General features: G+C 34.0%; 2 protein-coding genes across 2 annotated transcripts; one reads left to right on the top strand and one right to left on the bottom strand.

Annotated features, from left to right (window-relative positions):
* Positions 1 to 213: 213 nt before the first annotated feature.
* Positions 214 to 8,188, bottom strand: LOC128214500 (U6 snRNA-associated Sm-like protein LSm4). The gene is made up of 5 exons (XM_052920998.1): positions 8,104 to 8,188; positions 5,555 to 5,596; positions 4,926 to 5,024; positions 3,311 to 3,488; positions 214 to 2,480 (listed from the first exon to the last, which is right to left on the bottom strand). Exons 1-5 carry the CDS (start codon positions 8,104 to 8,106, stop codon positions 2,392 to 2,394), a joined length of 411 nt encoding a protein of 136 aa, XP_052776958.1. The 5' UTR covers positions 8,107 to 8,188; the 3' UTR covers positions 214 to 2,391.
* A 2,767-nt stretch (positions 8,189 to 10,955) lies between these two features.
* On the top strand, positions 10,956 to 23,354 carry LOC128213589 (delta(24)-sterol reductase-like). Its single transcript, XM_052919461.1, has 9 exons — positions 10,956 to 11,324; positions 11,558 to 11,819; positions 13,135 to 13,253; positions 14,790 to 14,927; positions 17,447 to 17,575; positions 18,992 to 19,132; positions 20,863 to 21,060; positions 21,605 to 21,783; positions 22,935 to 23,354. Exons 1-9 carry the CDS (start codon positions 11,082 to 11,084, stop codon positions 23,086 to 23,088), a joined length of 1,563 nt encoding a protein of 520 aa, XP_052775421.1. The 5' UTR covers positions 10,956 to 11,081; the 3' UTR covers positions 23,089 to 23,354.
* Positions 23,355 to 24,707: the final 1,353 nt, after the last annotated feature.

The following is a 24,707-nucleotide window of genomic DNA, read 5'->3' as shown; positions in this document are numbered from 1 at the left end:
AAAAAATAATTAAATATTGAGTTTGAAGTTGAATTGAAAGTTATTATTGCAAAATCAAATAAAGTTTGCCTAGACTGCCCAATAATAAACTGACCATTCAAGCTTTAAGTATGGAAATAGATATTATAACTAATCAGAAATACTCACTATAAAAAAAACCACACACATACGTGCGCTGATGAGATGCCCCATTTATATCAAAACAACATAAACAAATGTTTAAAGTTTATTTTTATGTATTTTTTTCAGCTCACAAGGTCAAAACAACAGCTTGCAAATGCACTGGAAAAGTGACAGCGTTGAAAATATCTGACACTTTTTATGAAACGTCGCAAAATATAATTTGAATAATGTTTCGGATAATAATCGTTTAAATTAATATGTTTGCTTGATTACATGGCCTGATGTCTTAATGACTTTTTTATGGTTAATAAAATGACAAAAATCAAAAGCATGAACTTTTGATATCAATCTTCAAAACATGTAAGTTACAAGTTGAAATGGATCAGAAATATTTGCAAAGAATAATAATGAGATATGATACCAACAATGATTGCTAATCATGAGAAAAGTATTATTACACTTGTTGACAAATAACAATAATCTTAATGAATCTTTTACAAATGTTATCATGATCAAAGGAAAATACATGTCTATTACTTCAACGCATTACATTAACATGACAAGTGTTTACAAATAATCAGTTATCATCAGATCATGGAGGTTATCAAATTGGCCATCTATATATCGTACAAAACAATTTTCTTTACTAATGATAGATATTTCATAAGAAGAACACATATCTAGATCTTGCGCAGATAATTGACCTAAACATTTCATGTCAGGCTTTTCATCACTTTGGTAAAAGTGTGCTCTTATCTTTGAAATGATTACATGGTTGTTTATTATCTGTAAACAACAACAATACATGTACAAATGTATAATGATGATTAACATGTAATGAGGTGGTAAGACTTTCAATGAAACATGTAAATAATCTGAACCAAATATCACAATAACTTGGCATTTTTAATTTCATTATGAGAAAAAGATGCAAAGGTTATTATAGACATGGGTGGCCGAACATTTTATTATAAAGACTTTTTTGAAGGCAACTTGAAAAACTGTGAATAAATGAATTTTTGATGCGTTTCAACAGCACCAAACCACACTATGTACAGTTGCAAAGCTTAGTCTGAAAATCCAGTTTCTCAGCATAACAAGAATCATTTATTACGCAGAAGGGGATAATCCCTCTCCTGCACCCCTCCCTCAGATTTGTTGAATCTAAAATATATTCAAAGGAAGGCCCTGTACGATTAGACTCACGAATACATGAATCTACCTGCCAACTTTGGGTGTTTGCATGAGATGTCAAAACCAGAGCAAACCCCTGTATATCATTGTAATTATTTTTCAATGACAAACTGTCATTTGTAACAAGTTTATGTAATTTTTTCTAATCAATCATTCTAGTATGCATAGGATACATCAAAATTGTGTTATTATTCTATCCCTTTGCACAAACAACAATCTGTCTTAAGTTTGACTAAGTTTTTATAATAACATTCTAAACATTTAAAAACAATTATATTGACCAGTCAATAAAAAGATGACCTGCCAATAAAAATAAATTCAGTAAAAAAGGTTCAGCAGAATTATAACTGTTCAGTATTTTTTCTTACTCCTTTGCAAATGGGGCCCATGGACTTGTTAAAATAGTGACACTTTTATTGTGAAAGGGCCAAATTTACAAAACAAGTTCTTTTTTAAAAAGGGCTCGAAATGGGGCCTGTAACATCGCTGACAGTGACTTCTATATTCAAATACATCTAAAGGTAGGAATTTACAACATTCAGCTGAAAAAAAATAATGGCGGAAAAAATGAAAACATGTAACAATTTTCAGAAGAAAAATATGTGAAAAAGAAGTACAGTTATTTTTTAAAATATAAATGGAGTCCAATGGCCACATTTTAGGAAGAAAAAAACAAAACTAGACTGACAAAAAAAGTTTCATATCCAAAACAAAAATACAGGATTCTTCTTTGGGAAGAAAAAACCCCAGAAAGGACATTACCTGAACCTGAGCCCAGATTCCAATCATTGTTAGACAAGCACTAATGTTGTTGTACTCATTTAAAATAACTAGGCACGTCTAATAATCATCAGTCAGTTTTTTCCGCTCACATTTCACTTCATTATACACTTATTATAGTCCAGCAACAACTAATATCTTGGAAATCATTTCTCTGTACACTGTTCAACAGTTGCATTAAGAATGCAAACAAGTAGCTCATTACACATAGCACATTGAAATCTCTGATAATAGTTTTTGAACGACCCTCACACTGTAATAATTATAATGCAGTGATATTTTAACCGCACTTTCTTATTCTCCTCGACCCTTTCCTCCTCTTCCGCCTCCACCTCCGCGACCGCCACCACCTCCTCCTCGGTTACCACCTCTTCCAAAAGCTCCTAAAAATAAAGAAATACTTCTTACAATTTCAACCATACATATTTTACATATATTATCTTACAAGTTTTCAAACAAAATGATTTTGAATTCTCCCTTGTAGTAGCTCCAGCTGTATAAAACAAATTCTGTTAAACCCATTATTTTTCCTACAAAGCATGAATATCCTATGTGGGACCCTGCAGACTTTCATCTGCCCCTGGCCCTTAGGTACACACGTATCTCCTTGAGTACCATAGCCCCTCTCTAGACCATGCATTCCTTCATCTCAAAACAGCTTTCTGAAAAATGGCTCCATTATTTTTCCTCCAAAGCATGATTATCCTCTGTGGAATCCTGCAGCCCTACATCTTCCCCTTGCATTTAGGCACAGATATATCTCCTTGAGTACCATTTCCCCATGATCTCTCCCTCAGAAGCCTCTCTCTAGACCCTGCATCTCAAAACAGCTTACAGAACAATAGCTAGATTATTTTCCAGCCTCAGCATGAGTATCCTCCCCTTCATCTGCCCACAACATTAAGGTCCTCACTTACTTCCTTAGGCACCTTTCCCTCTAGAGCTCTTCTGTGGATTTCGGCATCCCTTCATCTCTCAGCAGCCTATCAACTTAGAACCATAGCCCTATTAATTATACCTCTACAGCTCCTCTGTTGACCCCCAATAACTTTCATCTGCCTGCACCCCTTATTTAAATACTTATCCCCAAGAGTACAATAGCCCAATCTCCTCTACCTCCACATGTCAACAGTACTGTGGGTCTTTTGCAACCTTTTACCTCTCACGACTATTCGATAAAAACATTTCACCTGCACTACCATAGACCCCATACCTCTTCCTCCACGACCCCTCTGTGGACCGCCACCACGCCCTCTCATCTCTCCACGGCCCTTTGATTTCTGGATGACCTCCTCCTTCACCATGTCAATGACCTCATCTGGAATCCGCAGATACTTGATGGTGCTGCCTCGTATGTAACACTCTGGCATTCTCCAGAAACGGTCTCCATCCTGAAGAAAATAATGGAAGATACATAAAATAACTTTATTTCTAGATTATGCGGGTGGACACAAATTCTGGTCAAATTGTGTTAACCCAAAAGAAGAGTTATTTTTTAAAAATGATCAAGCCTTCATCAACCTAAGACTAAAAAAGAGCAGAAACTATTGCATCTTATTATCTAATGATTTATATAATTATATCTCAAGCCAAACTGTTTTTTATTTTACAAGGAGCTATTTCTTTTATTGATTTTACACAACTTTGAGATCCAGTATTCTTGTAACAGTCATGGAAAAGGGGCTCAAGCATGTCTGTTGATTTTCTACAGTTGAACAAGGGACATAACTCATGTTATTGGCCTTTCTGTTCATGGCCGTTTTGTCTCTGGAAACATGTGTACCAAGTTTTAATTAAATATCTTGAACAGTAGTTGAGGTATAACCAAGTTCTTGCACACCGACAACACTGATGACAACACTATGACAATACCTCGACTTTTATTCTTTGAAACTTCAAAAAAGAAAGAAAACATAAAAATACAAAAAAAAAATATTTTCAAAGAAATAAGCCTATTAAGTTTGAATTTTAGCTTAGACTTTATTTATTTATCAACGATTGTGATTGAAGTTAAATTGACTTCTGTTAAATCACTCTTGTTAGAACGTTGTATTGTAGGGGAAACTGGAAATGCCCAGAGAAAACCTAGCCACCAACCAAACTTACATTAAACCCTCGACGCCTTGGTGCGAAGCATTATGCTAACCAGACAACCTTAAAATGGCCTATTGGTCAAAGATTTGTTTTAAATATATATACAGTAAAAGAATTCCCAAATTCTTCTATTGGCAAATCTAGGAAACCTTGGAACGTTTTGGAACCTAATTTGGCAAATATTATTGCCAAAATCTTTGCATGAAGTGGAACTGAAGGAGTGACTTACCAAAATTGGGAATTGAAAATTGGCATGGTTTTAAGCAATTTCCAATTAGGAATGGGTCAGACTGTCATGCTACAACAAGGCATGTGGTCTGTTTCATTAAAGATTTCAATTCATACAGGTAAGTTGAAAGTACCTAAGAGTCATAATTTTGTTCTTTTGATACAGTAGGAATATTTGTGAGAGCTGAATTTAGCCAGAATTCTAAGTTGAAAGCAAAAGATGATGAAGCAAAAAAAAAATCAACATGCTTCTAAAGCATTTATGTATACATACACACTTGTGATTATGAGTATGCGTGTGTGAGCATTATTGTGTTTGTATACATGTGTATCCTATAAAAATGCATAGAATTGTTGTATAGGTTGAAAATTTAAAACTGTGTGCTGATAATACATACTCTATGTGAAAAATAAAAGAGAAAAAAAACATGCTTCTACAGAATTTAGATTTTTGAATTTACCACTAAAATCTTTTTCATGAAAAAGTTACATTAAAGGTAACCTACTCTGGATGTACAGATGACTTCCCTGAGGTTGATGTTCATCCAGTTATCACAGCTGACAAGATGACCATTGTATGTTTCCCCATTCTTCAATTCAACCAGCTGAAATTTAAGACAATTTTGTTATAAATCAGTAATTATTATTATTACTGTTATCATTATTATCAAACAAACTTCATGTACCACTTAAAGCTTTAATTATATCCCATGGTTCTTCTCACTTTTTTTGTGTGAATGGGACCTTTCCAATTGTGAATAGTGACATGTAATTTGGAAATGCCATATTAATGCAAGTGATGAAAATGACAGCAATGTTGACACTACCAAGACCTGTTTTCTTCACAATAACAAAAAATGGAACAGACTCTAAGTTGCAAGTTGTTCCATACTAACACAAAGCCTGAATATGAAAAAGTGCATGGTCACATTTTACAAAGACATTTACATAAGTACTTTTCCTTTTAATCCTACTCACCCTAGCACTGTCAAAGGAAAAATAAAGACAAAAAATTAACAAACAATTCTAAAAAAAACTATATTGCCACAATGTATTCATGACTCCTTATTAATTCATATCTATTATAAAAAAACAACATCAAAGACAAATCCAGCACAGTATTATAGTATCATACCATGGGATGGTTCACAGCTGTCCTCAGAAGTGATAAGGGTAGCTGAAATAGATTGCAAAACATTGTTTAATCAAACTTAAATCTGATTATCCTGAAATCCAAGCCCGTTTTGAACAACTTGTTTGTTCATCCTTTTATAATAAACCATGGGTTTCATGCCCATAATTTTTTCTATCCTTGTGAAATATTTTAGATTTGTTTGAATTTAAATGATGCAATCCTGGGCCACAATTTCAACTTGACAGAATATTGTAGAACGAATGTGTGACCCATGTGTGAACACCATAACGTGACATTATTCCTCACCCTGTTGGGGTGACCCTAGTCCAAATAATTGTACGTTGACGGATTTTTTTAGATTTTTGATATGGCAAATCCTTCACGTACAAATTGTTTAGTATCAAAAGTGGGTAGTTGTTCCGATCAGGATTCTAGGTTAAAGCATATAGCGTCTATAAAATATCATAAGAACAAGAAATATTACCAGATAATGTTATTTTATATTAGTTCCGTACACAAAAAATAAATATCCAACTTATAATTATGAGTTTGACGGCTTTTCTTCATTTCATTCTGTCAAAACATAACGATATATACATGACGAGCACCTGCAAGGCTTCAGGGCACAGTTTTAAATCGCTCGGAACATTTCGGCCATGGCCGAGTTGCTACGATTGTATAACGAGGTCTATCTCGAAGCTTTGTCGGAGGAGGCCGAGTTATTACATTTGTATTGAGTTGTTCCCCTTCGCATAATTGTTTTCTGTGTCAGTCAACTTTCGTTTTATTGTAAAGGTAAACAACTTGTTTTAATGCATTAAATGCTTGTTTAGTGCAAAATAACATTTCACTTACATGGATGAATATGAATATAAATCTTTATGATCAATTTCAACCATAAAATACTTCATTTAAAACAATTTCAATATTTTAAAACACCCCTGTTTTTTGCACATTCCCGTTTAGTCCAAATAATTGTAGGTTGACGGATTTTTTTTAGATTTTTGATATGGCAAATCCTTCACGTACAAATTGTTTAGTATCAAAAGTGGGTAATTGTTCCGATCAGGATTCCGGGTTAAAGCATATAGTGTCTATAAAATATCATAAAAACAAGAAATATTACCAGATAATGTTATTTTATATTAGTTCCGTACACAATTTTTTTTTATCCAACTTATAATTATGAATTTGACGGCTTTTCGTCATTTCATTCTGTCAAAACATAACGATATATACATGAAGGGCACCTGCAAGGCTTCAGGGTACAGTTTTAAATCGCTCGGAACATTTCGGCCATAGCCGAGTTGTTACGATTGTATAACGAGGTCTATCTCGAAGCTTTGTCGGAAGAGGCCGAGTTATTAGTATTGAGTTGTTCCCCTTCGCATAATTGTTATCTGTGTCAGTCAACTTTCGTTTTATTGGAAAGGTAAACAACTTGTTTTAATGCATTAAATGCTTGTTTAGTGCAAAATAACATTTCACTTACATGGCAAAATATGAATATAACTCTTTATGATCAATTTCAACCATAAAATACTTCACTTAAAACAATTTCAATATTTTTAAAACACCCCCGTTTAGACGTTAGGGATTGGAAGAATCCCGTATAACATGTCTATTAATTTAGACTAATTCCCGTTTAGACGTTAGGGATTGGAAGAATCCCGTATCACACGTCTATTATTTTAGACTAGGGTGACCCCTAGCTACAATAATGAGCGATCAGGGATACTTTTTTATTATTTTGACATTTCTTATGTATCCCTGTAACGCTACAAGTCTCTACCATTTAACACTGGGCGAAAGAATATATAGTAATATTATGCATCGATGTTGAATAATAAGGACAAAGTTGTTCAATATATACCCGACAATGATCTAATCTGGATTTAATTTGTCAAAAGAGTCGTTATTTTCACATAAATATATTCTTGGTCACGAATACCGTCAAACATGTACACAGCCAGTCAGATTTGTCCCAGATTTACAGATATTGGGATACTTCATAAACAATTGACACATGTTAGTGGTTTATGATATCTGAACATGTATTTTCGCATAATGACGTTAATAAAGATGTGTTTAATAGTAGGCAATAATGTTATCGTAGAAATTTGAATTTTCAACGCAAATAATTACAAAATTGTGGCCGCGAGGATTCCCTGCGCAATGACCGTTCGCTATTTTTTGCTGGGATGGTGGACGTCATGAGTCTGCCATAGTAAAACAAAATCGTCAAAAGACGAGTGTACGGCCATTTAGGTGGACTAGGGTGACCCCTTTGATATATCTGAGAAAAAAATACTTAAAGGTTAAATTTCAATAAATTTTGTACAGGTCATATGACACCAAAGCAGTAGTTCATTCCCATCAAATGTCTTTGATAATTCATTGTCCGATAGTAATACATCCGAATAGCTTACACTTAATAAAAGGTGTAGTGTAAAGACATTTCAAATATATGTATGCAGAATCTTTATCATATGTTAAAAGTAATACATTTCAAGTTTTTTTGAGTTGGTTTTTAATCTCAAGAGACGTACCATACTTATGATATCGATAATTTAATGAAATTCGCCGGCGATACGGTTTTTAAGAGAAGCACACAACACTTTTAGGGGAATGTTGGTTACAGACAACTAAACTTTTAGTATAAATATATATGCAAATAACTGTGTGTGCACAAATATAAAAATAAGTGCACAGATTAAAAAAAATAAGGAACGGCGCACAAAATTGCTTTTTACGTTATTTAAAACAAGAGCACCATGAGTATTTAAATCATCAAATGAGAACTGAGACACCATGAACGGAGCATTAAATAACTTTATATAGTGATTGATAGGAGTAGTTGTTTGATGGTCCCAGGTAACAATGACGTGGGTCTTATATACGTTATAAGCCGCTGTGAACAGGCTCGGCAGAGAACCCCAGCATGGTGCTTTACATAAACAATTTAATATCTAAACTGTTTGCCTGTTAGTTTAGGACAAGATAATGGTTCATAAAACGTGTTCAGAAACAATGAGCGTCGGGGCGATGCGAAGCTCGACTCAAATATTTGCGTATTTCCTTAAGTAGATGTCGGTCTTACGCAAAACCAGAAATAAACAATTACGTTCATCATAAGTAGTAGTGCCAGACAAGATGCGTAATGTCAATTGCTATGAAACTGAACCGATGCAAATTGTGTTGTAAAAAACTGTGAGAAAAGTGTTGTACGTTCCGAAACGAACATATAGGGCCGTGATTCCAATGATGCAACAACTGCGTGCCAAACTCAGGCTTGAAATGAAATATAAAATGTTTCCCCGCCCACGATCAATTCGAAAAAATTGGCCCAACCCAATTAATTTTATTGCATAAGGTTTAAAACTCCTACTTAAAATATATTTTGTATTGCTTTGACTTTTAAGCATTGACTATATTTAAGAATGTTATCACAAATAAGCAAATTAAACAGTATATTTTTCATGTTGGCTGTCTGACCAAGATTTAAAAAAAAAACCCCAAAAAACCCCACATTATATTTTAAAAGAAACCACGTATGCTCATACAACAATCAGTAAATGTTCGTTTTTGTTATTTTTGGAATTTTGTTAAAACAAAAAAAAAACTTTTTCTTTCGACCGACGTGCCCTTAAACAATCTGGTTTGGTTGTGGAAGGAGAAACATTTTTTTTTATTCTGGACTCAGGTAAATTATTTAAAAGACTGGCGGAGAACAAAATATGACAAACATTTATTCATATCCCACTTTTCAAGCAATTGTACTGGATGTGTCTTTAGAAGTTCAAAACTGCAAGTTCATTTCAAGTACATAAAGTTTACATTTTAACGTTAACCTGCTAAATTTCACTTCGGGACATTTCTTTTCATATTCTTAGTTAATAAACAAGACTCTGTTAAGGGACGTGTTCAAAAATTTAAAATTGGCAACGATTTTTTTAAAACTTTGTTGAAATTCAGTTTTTTTACTAACCTTTATAGGGTAAACCTTACTGCTTGTTAAAATGCTTGTTAATAATTATCAAGAAAAAAATGGGATTTATACTCAGAACTCTTCAATATCGTTTAATATTTTTAAAGGCAGTTTTTGCGAAAGAGTTTGTTCATCCAAGCTCTTTAAAGTAAATGCATGTATCATTGTAAATGTTCCTTTATTACTTGAAATGGTGTATTGGCATGGACATACATGTATTGTATATACCATTACCATCATATTGGGTAAGGAGTGTAAACAGTCTTGGAAAAATTCTTACTATTATTATTATTAAATATAATTATTATCATTAAATTAAACAAGTTGTATTTCACCACTTTCGGCCTGGTCCAAATCGGCCCAGTTACCATTTCGGCCTGGTCCATTTCGGCCTACTTTTTGTATTGTTATTATTATACTCATATTTATTTGTGAATATGTATATTAGACGACAGTAATGTTGTATATATTTTTTCAGACATTCAATTTCATCAAGAGACAAAATGGAATCATAAATAATGAGAAATATGATGTATTAAAATATTTATTTCCGAATCTAATATACTCTACTGCAACCAACACACATTAAATAATAAAACATAACAATTATTGTTGATGTCTACAAATCCGCAAATGACATCATCACATCCTTACACATCTTGGACGCCTGCCTGTACTCGTCTTAGGAGATCCCTGAAAAATATCATTTCATGCATGTATCGTATCATCATTATTATTAAAACTAAATTGAAATATAAAATTGATCACAGTATAAACATGTGAAACATGCATTTTTGGGCGTCCTTGTCCCTTTTTCTTTGACAAGTTGCGGTATCAATAATGAAATGACATCCTAACACGTGCCAATACATTTCCGTAAGTGACACTCCAATTAAAGTAACACAATTTACTAAAAGTAACTTAGCAACGGTCTTGTTCATGAACAGATCAAATCAGTAAGTTTATTATAATCATATATAATCTGAATACATATAGTTCTAAATATAATTATGTTCATGCAAATTCAAAACTTCTTACCTGTTCCGCAAGTTCTGTGTTGCCATCGCTGGCACCAGTCAAATTCCACAGCCTGCTGACGTTGCCTAACTGTGTAACAAACTCAGGTAAAATAATTAGCTTTAATTAGTTTAAAAACACCATTAACATCCTTTGAAATTTTCAATTATCAAAGGTGTTGTCGGCGTTCATTTAAACACTCTCACACGGCTCTAAATATTGCGCCAACTTAGGTGTGAACAACTTAATACCATAGACAGGCTTTCCTTTCAAAAGAAGGCCGAAATGGACTAGGCCGATTTGGACCAGGCCGAAAAGGTAATTGGGCCGAGTTGACCCGACACCGTTCTAGAGATATCGCTTTGCACCGAACAAAACTGTTGTCTGCTTCTTTCAAATTAGATTATTGGCAACGACCATTCCAACGACCAACCTTGACATCTCAAAGTGCATTTACAAACCCAATGAACAGAACAATCTGATAATTTCTTTTCTTCGCGTTGTCATAAGACCATTTGAATCATGGAGCTTAATTCGAACACCGGCTATATTTTAGGAGCGCTCTTCCTTTCCGGATTTGCTTGGTTTAAATACAGAGGAATGGAATATATAATTATGCATTACCGATGGATTTTTGTCTGCCTATTTCTGCTACCATTGTCTGTGATGTATGATTTTTTCATGTATGTGCGAGCATGGCTGATGTTTAAATTAAACTCTGCCCCAAAAATGCATGATGCCAAAGTTAAGAATGTTCAAGAACAGGTAAGTCTTAATCCTAGCATTATTTAATCAATTTATTTCTTCGAACAAGGAATATGGTATTATGTTGCCCTCTTTCATTATGTATTTGAAGACAATAGTCAGATCTTTAGTCTGAGGCTAATTTTAGGCTGAATCCAACATAAGGTTGAGCCTAAGTACTTAAGGTAATAAGGGTTAAAAAAAAAACACACCTTATTTTGACTTAGCTTTACTGTAGTGATAAAATTCTTAAGGTAAATGCATGGCGCCAAGATGGAATGAAGACAAGAATGTGTACTGCTCGACCTGGATGGGTAAACATCAGCTTTAGGCGAGGCCTGTACAAGAACACCATGCGAAACATTGAAGTGAACCTGATTGACATTCTTGAGGTCGACACAAAGCGACAGGTGGTCAGGGTGGAACCACTTGCAACGATGGGACAGGTCTCTGCCATGCTACATCCCCTTGGCTGGACTCTCCCTGTTCTGCCAGAGTTGGATGATCTTACAGTGGGTCAGTTAACAAATATTTGGGCCATCTTATCAATAAATGTTTGATAAAATATGATAACATTGAGAATTTCAGTTTGAAATTTAAGGCAATAAAACTTATTCTATATAAAAGTTACACTCTCACAGATTGACTGTTTTGACAACTTTTTTATTTTTGGTGTTGGAATGAGTCATTATTTGGTCTCGATTAAGCCAGTGACTGCTGACAAAAGATCTGATCACAGTGACTGCTGACAAAAGATCTGATCACAATTATTTATGTTTGAAATCTGATCTTTTGTGGCTAAAAATAAATGTTTGGCAGTTTTCCAAACAATTGAGGTATTTTCTATTGTGAGTTATCTTATATATATCTAAATTGAAGGATTTGATACCAAGATCAGCTGATTCTGAGACAAAGACTTAAAAAATGTCACAACTATCAATCTGTGAGAGTGCAGCTTTAAGCATCCTCGGGATTTACAGCCTTTGGCTTTAGAATGTATTTTTTATCAATCCATTCTTAAGTATACAAGCATGATTTCTGGACCATAATTTAAATAACAATGATTTGAGTCATTAAAGCACACAGTTACATAGGGGGATATTCAATACCATTGATGTTTGGACCTGCACATGTATGTGATGCTATTTCTATTTTAGATGTTTTTCATTTTCATTGACCTGTGTAATCTGCTACATGTATCTTTGCAGTTTTTGTGAATATAATTTGATTTCTTTTTCCTAATTGGGTAAGAATAGGTTTTGAATTTGGAATTTAACGCTGGGCATAGAATCAATTTGGTATGGCATCACAATAATATCCCAAATTTAATTGAAAGTTTTAACCGCAATTTTAAATAAGAGCTTTGTCTAAGAATTTCTTTAGAAACATATATATATATCTTTACATCTCAAGTATATGGACTTGAATAAAGGATCTTTCAATATATTAATTGATGAGATGGGCCCAATATCCATTAAAATACAAGCTGTGATAGCAAAAAGGTGTAAGTGAAATTAAAACTAGACTGCAGAAAACACCTTTTCGCTTCAACATGCTCATGAATAATAATTTTGCACTCTGCGTAATGTAAATGAACAAAAAACACTGTAATTCTTTTACTAGCAAACATGAAGTATATATATTTGTAATGGAAAACATGAAATATCGAATATAGAAAAAAATAGACTTGCATATTCTGTTTTAATTTATTTTCTATTCTTCTGTCCCTTCCAATTTGAACTTTCAGGTTAAGTGGGTTGAAAGATGCTGATAACTATCTTTAGTCTTGATTTTTAAACTTTGACTGTATTTTATATGACCTATATTACAGGTGGCTTGATAATGGGTGTGGGTATCGAGACATCTTCTCACAAAGTTGGACTGTTCCAGCACTGCTGTATTAGCTATGAGCTTGTACTGGCTGATGGCAGTGTTGTCAAATGTTCAAAGGTATGGTGTAAGGCCTCTTCGGGTAACCCAGGCTATTTCTGACATATAACTGCATTGAACATCCTGAGCAAATTGAATGTACATGAACCTTATAATTATGAATAAATAAGGAAGTAAAATCCAGATGTTTGAAGGATGCTAGAACCTCAACTCTTGCAATAGGGAAGTTGAATACTTCGAAGTTAAAGATGCACTCTTACTCCCAAATAAGATTTACCACAATTATTAATATTGTTTTAATATTCCAAAAAGGATGAATAAATGTCTAAAACAATGGTTCTTATGAAGGATACCGAGTTTAATTTTAAAGAAATGAGCATTAAACATGGTATTTCTACCTAATGAGACTACTGTAGACCACGGTAAATTTTAGCATTCACCAATCTTTTAATATTTTTGCATTTTCAGCTATTAAATACACAGTTACAATCTTGTTATCAGTAATTAATATTTTCCATAAATGCTTTGTTTAGTAAGTAGTAAAGGTTTATCAGTGAAAATGGATTTTTGTTATACATGCATATGTATTGATTTTGAATACGAGTGTCACTTTAATGAATATCCTACCTAAATCAGGATTGAAATTAAATATATTGCCCCTTTTCAAGGCCTGTTATATTGTTTACATACGGTATTCGTCTACACATAAAATGCTTTCAAGTGATACCAAGATATTGTGGGGTCATCAGACATCTAAAATTTACATGACTGTACATCAGATACATGAAAGTTTAAAGGCTATTTGCATGGCCAGTACGAAATGTGACGAAAGAAAAAAATCTTAAGCAACAGATACACAATAACTACAGATGAGTTCAGTAGATGATAATTGAATTTTGCCACTAGCCCATCCAAGTATTGAAGAACGTATTAATCAAGGGCAAACATACGAAACATTCACCCATCATGTTATAGTTGATAATAGTTTGTTTTATCAGGATATTGATATTATTCAAGTGATCACCAAAAGTACTTTTTTTCACAAGTGGCATAGCTATTAGTGAAGTTCACAAGATGAAAGAAATATTGCCATCTCACTGTAAGCAGAACTTTTTTCAGTTCTGTTTTACCAGTATGCTTGAAACTCATTCAAAATGATGTTGACTTATATCTGGGTGTAGGATTTGTTGTTGGTCCTAGTTGATATTTACGGTAATTTCAAAGCACGCTTAAATCTGGATTTGGAAATGTTTCAAAAATGAAGTCATTGATATTTTGTTTCTGCTATGATTCAAACAACAAAACAGACCAAACATTTAAAACAGTGACTTATATCAAAATATATTAATTTAATCTTAATGATCAACTTCTTTTAAGTAAAATTTTGTTTCTGTTACTATTCACACAACTGAAGTGCATGAGAAGTTGACAATACAAAGCATTTCCCAAGCTTTTGTTTCTGCAATATGACAGCACATAATTTGATCATATAGAGCATACATACATGTCCAACTAGCTTAATATATTTAGTAATCATGTACACTTCAATATTAAGAAATCATATTGGGTCACTAAGTGAGATGATTAATTTTTTAGGATGAAAACCCAGACCTATTCTACGCAGTCCCCTGGTCATATGGGACTCTAGGTTTCCTTGTGTCAGCAGAGATTCAGATTGTTCCGTCTAAAAAGTTTGTAAGAATGGAGTACTTCCCCGCGTTGAGCAGAAAACAGGTAATAAATACTTCTGTTAAGATTGATTTACAGACTTGGCATAGAACTCATTTATTAACACAAATGTAGGTCTCTGATTAAGAATAAGAATACCTTAATTGCAGGGGTTGAAGATCAAACTAAAATCATATTCGATCATCTGAGATAATCAGCCAAGCCTTTTGTATAAATTTTTGATTATGTAATCAATATCAACTTCATGAATGTGTTTAAACTAAGGTGCTTTAAAGCTGCACTCTCACCAGGGGTTCCATTAAGAATTTGAAACTAGAAGTATGAACTTCCTGACATTCAATTTTGGAAGTTTTTCACTGCAATGTGGAAGTTTAAGTCTCCAGAATACAAAATCTTTTTCAACTATTTTTCAACAAGTATATTAAAAATTAAATAATTTTCAACTTTAACTTGCCAAATTCACAGACTTATTTATTAGAAGAATTTGTTTTACTTAAAACAGTTAAACTGATTGAAATTGTGACCACAGAAGTAATATTGACAAAAGGTTTTGATATTTTGAACTTCCAAGCTTTCAGCCTTGGAAGTTTTCTTCAAAATTATGGAAGTTTTTGTACTTCCAACGGTTCAATTTTGGAAGTTTTAACCCATTTCTAGGGAGTAATATACTTCCAAACTTCCTTTAACGGAAGCCCTGTCTCACAGATATACCATTTTTACAACTTTTTTATTTTTTGTCTTGGAAAGAGCAAATGTTTGCATATATATCTGCAAACCAATGATAAAAGATTGCTGACAAAAGATCAGATTGCAGATTTTCATATTTCCGTTTGAAAATTAATGTTTTATGGCTTAAACCATTACTAACAGATTAAGAAAAATGCATAAAACATCAATTTTTGAACTTAAATATTAAAATCTGCGATCTAATTTTTTGTAAGCGATCTTAAATAACTGGTTTTCATGGATTTAGCCAAAATTGGCTCATTCCAAGACAAAAAATAAAAAAAGTTGTCAACACGTTCAGTCTGTGAGAGTGCAGCTTTAAAAGAATAACAAGCTGAATTTAAATGTTAATAAGTGAATTTAACAATGCACTAACCTGAAAGCAAATTCTTAAGCTGTATTTTTGTAATATGGAAGTTTTTTTTATTGATAAGCTTGAGGATTTTAGCTTTAAATGTAAAATAGTTTACCAGTATATTGCTGTTCTACCATATTTTACTATTTTTGTAGAATGACTAGGCACAAAGCAATAATCGATTTCAAGAATATTCAATCGATTATCAGCGACCTTCAAAGGTAAACGATCGATTTTTCGACAGTAGTGGAACATCGTTTTATTTCTACGAAACTATGTACTCCAGTTTTTTCAGGCACATTAGATGGATTGTATTTTTTTTACACTCTGTCCATTGAAGACAGGATGCATCAGCAGTGTTGTATTGTGCTAACTAACATACCTATTGTGTCTTTTAATTGCATTGTTAAAATGATTGAATCGTTATGCCCCTAAAGCATGGCATACATGTATAGTAATCAGACCTTCTCCCCGTTTTTCCATCCAAATGTCAGTCCCAACTGTTTCTGATCTATAATTTGTGAAAAATTAGGCACAGGTATCTCAAACTTGGTAGGCAGGTTGGTCATGACCAAAGATGAGCCCTGATTATTTAAGGTCAGTAAGTCACTGGTCATTTCATTCTATTTTAGGTTTCATTAAAAAAAATACTTCTGCCAAAAGTAAGAGTTAACATCATGTAGGGTTCACATGGTATTTTGAATTACGGGGAATATTCATCCCCCGCCACGAGACCGGGGGTATGGAACAAAATTCTTGGGGGTCCCCCCCCCCCCCCCCCCAACCGGGGGATATGGCATTAACCGCGGTATGACATACATCCCTGTTCAAAAATGCCCAACAATATCATTTAAAAGTACAACAGAAACAAGTTGACCTACACACCATCTTGCGGTGCCTTATCATCTTTATGCTCATATTATACTCATTGAAAATGTAAGTGATCGATCTTTTCTAATTGCATGTTCTGGTCATCATAAAATTATGTTATACACTAAAGGCTAGCTGCCCATGTAGTCCCAAATACTAATCGCTATCTATCCAAAAGGTCTTTCAGGGGGCATTTGTCACATGTGGATGTTCTTAAAGCAACTAGAGTAAAAGGTTGTAGATGTATTTCCAATAAGTTTATGTTACCTGAATATTATACAATATACCTATAATCAGATATGTTAACTAGCAGAATGTATTTTCTGCCTTATTTGAGACCGAAATTTGGCCCAATTCCCATTGCTAAAACATACAATATTCTGAAAATGAAATTATGTATCTCTGTAAAAATTTAGACTCCTAAACCCCTATCTTTGGTTGGAAGGGTTTGTGTAATGAAACAAACTTTATCAGGCATTCTTGTGAATTTCTAAGAAAAAAATTGAAATCCTGATTGTGATTGAAATAACCCATATTCCTCTCATCACTAAGGCCCTGACCCCCTTCCGCAAATATTGGAATAAGATACTGACATTTATTTCTGTGGTTACAGATGATCAATCGTTTTGAGCAGGAGACCAACAAGAAAACCGGCAATGATTTTGTCGAGTGTCTGGTGTACTCAGAGAATTCTGGCGTGATCATGACGGGTGTGATGACAGATGACGCCGAGCCTGACAAGGTATAGACTTAGTCACACAATTTGTGAAATTATTTCCAGGAGGTGCCAAAACCTTCTTTATTCTTATGTTGCTTGATACCTTCTGACATTAAGCTACGAATATTATATTCTTGGAAAATCAAATTTGTTTGCCACAGTCATCAAAATTAAGATATCTTGAATAAGCCCAAATACTACAAATTCATATTATCATAATTAGATTATAAACCACAAGCATGATTATACAGAGATCTAGAAATAATCAAGATTTTATAACAAGCCTGGGCTTGCTTCGGGTGTATGGGCTTGTGATTATTTTGATCGCATGTGAAATAAAATCAATAGGTAAGTTTGAAATGGTATGACATACTAGACTATGAAATATTCTATTTGCATCATTAAATAGGGTGAGGGTGATCGCCTCTCACGTTTTTATATTTGATAAAATGAAAATAAGCAAACCCAGGGTATTTAAAATAAAGTTGAACATTTTCACTAAGAAGTTGTTTTGAATACCTCTCCTGTACTGGGTTCTGCCCAGGAAATCAACCCAGTAGTGATCCATATCAGCTTTCAGCTGTTTTCACAATGAAAAAAGAAGTATACCGGATGTGTGTTTCTGGTCATGTGACTGGTGCTGGAAAAAGATGACTTATACTCCCCATGTAAGATGAGTCACTCGCAACAAAGCGCTTCTTCTGATTTCTTTTCTTGTATGGTTTATGAAAGTAAGGCGTGTGCCCTCGGGTAGGATTTTTCTATCCTTACCGGAAACACATGATAGATACTTATAATGTTTAATACATAAAACCCAACAAACACTGTTTTTTAATTTGCCTTAATCCATCAGAAGATAAAGAACAATAATATATTAAGGAAGTGATGTCAACGTCCTACACTGTTTATTTTGTAAGATACTAACGTTAGGATCTGATGAATATTTTGCATAGGAAAGTAATCATGGAAGTAAAGATAGTTTTGGGTATACAAGGATAATATGAAGAGAAAATACTTGTTACAAGGAGTTTGTAGAGCCTATCACAGGCTTAGTGCAAGACAGTTTTAACACAGCGTAGAAAGAGAAGGCATTACAACAGTCTTGTGCGCAGCCCTCTCTATACTATATTTTCAATTGATCATGGATCATGGTGTTATTCTGCAATGAATGCACTGTAGTGTATAGCGTCAACTGTGTCTGACACTTACCTCTACAGCAACAATAATGATATAAAAAACAACATCAAGTTTATTTATATTGAAAGTATTTGTAGTAAGACAAAAGGTTTCATTAAACAAAAATAATAAATCTTGAATTTAATTTCTCGCTCTTAAATATGTCTGATCTTGCGTTTTCATTTGGACTGGTACATTTGTCTGTAAAGACTACATTATTTTCCAGTCATACATCCCTTAAGAACATTGCTATTATTTCCACAGATAAATTCCATTGGATACTTCTGGAAGCCGTGGTTTTTCAAGCATGTGGAGCAGTTTTTGCGTAAAGGTTCAGGTGTGGAATACATTCCTCTCCGTCACTATTACCATAGACACTCCAGGAGCATCTTCTGGGAACTGCAGGTAGGCTATTATTCATCAGGGTTGAGAATTGAATGTGGATCTTAAGGATTATTTTGTATATTTAGCTCAAACAACTTGAACTGTCATGTTTCAATGCAATATAAGGGTCTTTAAAGGCTTAAAAACCAAGGAGCTTAAAGGAGCTTACCGGCCTGTGTATCTTATTAAGACGCAACGTGGACCCGGCAAGGTCAGCTGCCTCGACAGCTGGCATGAAGTTTAGGAATTTTGCTTGCAGTCAACTGCACCCATGATTTTTATTAGCTCCACTGGCCGAAGGCCATGGAGCTTATGTCGTCACAGATTGTCCGTCGTGAGTTCGTGAGTTCGTGCGTGCGTGCGTGCGTGAGTAAACTTTTACTTTAAACGACATCTCCTCTGAAACTGATAAGCGGATTTTGACAAAACTTCACAGGAATGTTCCTTTGGTGGTCCTTTACCAAAATTGCTCAAATGGTTCCGGTCCATTGCACAATATGGCCGCCAGAGCTAAAAATAGCAAAATCTTTAAACGACATCTCCTCTGAAACGGTTCGGCAGATTTTGATGAAACTTGACAGTAATGTTCCTTGGGTGGTCCTTTATTAAAATTGCTCAAATGGTTCTGGTCCATTGCACAATATGGCCGCCACAGCTAAAAATAGCAAAATCTTTAAACGACATCTCCTCTGAAACGGATAGGCAGATTTTGATGAAACTTGACAGAATTGTTCCTTGGGTGGTCCTTAACCAAAATTGCTCAAATGGTTCCGGTCCGCTGCACAACATGGCTGCCAGGGCAAAAAAATAGAAAAACCGTTAAAGAACATCTTCTCAGAAACCGATGATCAGATTTTGATGAAACTTAACAGAAATGTTCCTTGGATGGTCCTTTATCAAATTTGCTTCAATGGTTTCGGTCCACTGCAGAAGATGGCCCCCAGAGGTAAAAATAGAAAAACCTTTAAACGACTTTTCCTCAGAAACCGATGATCGTATTGCAATGAAACTTGACAGAAATGTTACTTGGGTAGTCCTTAACCAAAATAGCCCAAACAGTTCTGGTCTGCTGCACAACATGGGCACCAGAGCTAAGAATAGAAAAAAACGTTAAACTACATCTTCTCAGAAACTGATTATCAGATTTTGATGAAACTTTACATAAATGTTCATCGGGATGCCCTTTAACCAAAATTCCCCAAATGGTTCCGGTCCGCTGCACAACATGGCTGCGAGAGTTAAAAAATAAAAAAAACTTTATACGACTTGTCGTCGAAACCGATGACCTTTTTTCGATAAAACTTGACAGAAATGTTTGTTTGGTGCTCCTTTACTCAAATTGCCCAAATCATTTCGGTCCACTGCACAACATGGCAGCCAGAGCTATTAAAGTAAAAAAAAAAATTAAATAACTTCTCCTCAAAAATTGATGATTGTATTTCTATGAAACTTGACGAAAATGTTCGTTAGGTGGTCTTTGCTTGAACCTTTTGGCCAGTGGAGCACAGGCACTGATGTGCCTCTTGTTTCAATCATTTATTTAAAGAAAGGAAGAAGATTTTTAAGCTTGTCTGATTTGTTTTTAAAAATGACGAGCTATTGTCGTCACTTGTTTGACAGGCAAAGTCAGCATTGGTTGTCCAACAAAAGGCTGGTTTAATGACTGGTTTAATATTTGATTCAGATAAGTTATAAAGTCCACTGAGGTTATTGTATATCATTACACTTATTTATGGATTTCTCAATTGCAGGACATCATTCCATTCGGTAACAACCCAATCTTCCGTTACTTGCTTGGCTGGACTGTTCCTCCGAAGGTCTCCCTGCTGAAGCTTACTCAAGGGGAGACAACCAAGAAACTGTATGAGAAACACCAGGTCATACAGGACATGCTTATCCCCCTTGGCAAGCTGAATGAGGCCCTGGATGTCTTCCACAGTGAACTCCATGTGAGGCCCTGCTATTTATTTATTTTTATTAGAAAGAAATTGTTTTTATTGTGTTTATCTACTAAAACAAATTTATGAATTACTATATATTTTTTTCATGTCAAATAATGAGTTAATCTTTACAAAATCCAAACATCTCAAGCCAGTTTTATCTCTAATGTCATAAGTGAAAACGTTGGGTTGGGTTGTGATAGCATTGGGGTCGTTGTCGGTGTCAGCAGTATCAACGTCAGTGTGCTTTAACTTCCATCTTGGCCATTAAACAAAAAAAACGTGCAAGATATTTAAATGAAACTTGGAACACATGTTGCTAGGGAAAAAAAATGCAGATGCATAAAAGGCCACACTACACTGGCTGTAACAATATTGAGGCATGCCCCTAGTTTTACTGAAATATCAAAAACAGATGAGGGTTGCCATTTTATTTGCAGTGCTGTTGTAAACAGACAATCATGGAAAAACCTTTGATATTGCATAACTCTAATATTTCATATCATTCTGAAACTCAATTTATATCTCATTCAATGATTAATATTTTCTCTAGCTGTACCCCCTGTGGTTGTGTCCATTCATGCTGTACAATCAACCTGGACTGATCCATCCGGAGGGAAATAGGGATGAGATGTATGTTGACATTGGAGCGTACGGTGCCCCCACCGCCCCGGGATTTGAGGCTATACCAGCTACTAAAAAACTGGAGGCATATGTGATGAAAGTGAAAGGGTAAACAATAAAATTACAAATAGCCATTAAAAATGTATAAAATGTAAGTGCCAAATGTAACTGACTGCACAAATTGCTATGTGCTTATGGTGGATATCAAACCCATGACCTCTCGCTCTGTTGGCAGATACTACCGCATTGCTATAACAGCTAGCTGTATATTAAGACAGTTTAAGTGCTTCTATATAAAGCTTGAAAGAGACTTTACTTGAGTTTATATAGCAGAATAATTGTTATATTTGAGAAATTATGTCTCTATATTTTTCAGTTTTATTGTAGTTTAAGGCAAAACCTTGAAATACATGTATGTAATTAGGCCATACCAAATTGTTTTTATGCTTAACGTAAACCCTAAGTAGGAAAACCAATCTAGCTATCCTGAAAAAAAAACCCTGATAAAAAAAAGAGTATCAAATGAGTGACATCCTTTGTGAAATATAGACACCAGGGTCTCCTTTAGTCACGCTGGACCATTCTCAATTGTTAGATATATTTTTACTGCTAAATTAGTTCAAATAAAACTTTATTTAAGTTTGTTGATCATGGGAATCAATCAGAATTGAATCATTTTCTGATATCAAATGCCAAGATTCCTCATACAAAGTATAAAGCATGTTGTTAACAATTGTCGGAATTATTATAAGAGTAAATTGAAAATATTTGGCAAGATTGTTGATTGCATGTGTTGTCATTTTGATCTGGAAGCCCAAAACCTATCAGTCTGTGGACGCTAAACATAGAAATGATTTTGTATGGCCTCAACATGATTCTGACGTGCAATCTCTGACCAGGCATGAGTCTGGCTCCCATAATTGTATTGACATGTGTACAGTAACCTTCTTATCAAGATCGTGTACTTTACTTTCGTTGTTAGTATATATTTTCATGAAAAGTGACTGTTGATTTGCAGCTTACTTTTTTACCTTAAGTATTTACAACATACCGGTAAGCTTAAAAATATATTTCAATATTATGTGAAAACATATTATGTAAGTCAGTGAAACTGAAATTTTCTAATGTCCTAATGTGATATATTTATAGATTTGTATGATTTTATTGAACAATCCCCACAACATGAATGCCGTTGATTCAGGGTTGTGCTTATTTCAATCGCTGATATTTTGGATCCATATTTTCTTACCCATTTTCAGGTTCCAAATGCTGTATGCTGACACGTACCTGTCAGAGTCCAACTTCCGTAAAATGTTTGACCACAAGCTGTATGACAAGATGCGTAAAGACCTGGAGTGTAAGAATGCCTTCCCGGAAATCTATGGCAAGGTCAACAGGAAAGTCAGGGACTAGGGGCTAACAAAGGTCAACTGGAAAGTCAGGGACTAGGGTCTAACCAAAATGGTTCAAAAGAAGCAAAAGTATTTGATGTACATGTTATAGGATTTGGAATGCCTTGTGACCCCTTATTATTTTGGTGCCATTTGAAGGGTTTTATGACAATTATGTGCAGAGAAAGAATATGTAAAATAACACTGAAAAAATATTTCAGATATTTTATTATTATGAAAGATTGCCAAAAAGATTATTTGACGCCCAATTTCAATTGAATGAAAGAACTGATAACCTGAAAAAAATACAAACTGATAACTTGAAAAAAATTATCTGTATGTACCATCTTACATGAGTTGCCATTTAATACAATAATACATGACACAAATTTAGGAATAATTATAGAACTATCCTTTTACGATCTTTATAACATGTTTCCGTTACATGTTGATGAAGTTTTTGGTATAAAAGGCCAATTAATGTATGATTCTTCTTATCACATGGGACATTTGTCACCCAAAATGCATATTTTATTCATTCTTCTGTAAAAATTGAAAAAAAAATGGGGGTGAAATGTCAATGTCAAGTTTATACAACGCTAGTATGATGTAAGGCAATAGGTTATGGTTGTATTATGCTCAAACTTGAAGGGACGTAATGTGAAAACATATATTTTGGGTCTTTTTTTTCTGATATTTGTAATCTGCAAGCAATTACCTTTTAAATGATGCCAACACTATCATGGGTCACTAGGCATCATAAATAAAATGTTAATTGACTAAAGATCCAATGAAATGACAATCATATTTGTACATCAGATGCTATAAAATCTGCTGATTAAAAATTAGATTTATAAATAACATGCCAGAAAATTAAAAATATGTAAACATTTTAAGAACACATTTTGAGTCCATTTGAGCCGCATCGTGCGATTTTGGGCCTTAATTATTACAATTGAAATAATCATTAATAAAAAATGCCAAAAATAATGATTTTTTCTATGTAAATCAATTTCTTCCTGACTTCTTTCTTTTTAATGTTTGTCATTGGTGCATCATTTTCTCGATAATTTATGACCATTGGTTGACTCATGTTTCCATGGCAACCATGGATTTCGTCCCGACATATTTTGACTGGATTGATAGTCTGTGTTTAAAACGGCCAAATGTATTAAAAATACAAAAATGATTCATTATTTTTATCTTAATTTATGTTCCTTAAAGATTCTGTGATAAGAAAATAGTTATAGTTAAATTATAAGCTAGTTATAATATTGATACAATAATTTTGCATGTCATTTGAATAATGCACTTTCATTACGACGTCATTTGAATGACGTCAAATTTAGTATTCAAAATGTGCAATACATGATCTCACTTGTAAACACGTAACTTACGCAATTTAATTGATATCATCATAAAAATTTCAGAATTCCTTTCTGAAAAAATATGGCATTCAAATACCTTAAAACATTGTAATAGCAAAAATATGTTCGAAGGCCAAAAATCACGTGATGCGGCTCATTTTACTCCAATTGTACACTTACTAAAATTTCTAAATTTATCTTACTTTAGTCTCATTGTGCATGGGAATCGCAGTCACTCATAACTGGAATCACTTTGACATTGTATAGGCTTTGA

Source organism: Mya arenaria, chromosome 13, assembly GCF_026914265.1.
Source record: "Mya arenaria isolate MELC-2E11 chromosome 13, ASM2691426v1".
Lineage (NCBI taxonomy): Eukaryota > Metazoa > Mollusca > Bivalvia > Myida > Myidae > Mya > Mya arenaria.
The sequence above is the reverse complement of the archived record's forward strand: the minus strand, read 5'-3'. Positions and strand labels throughout refer to the sequence as shown.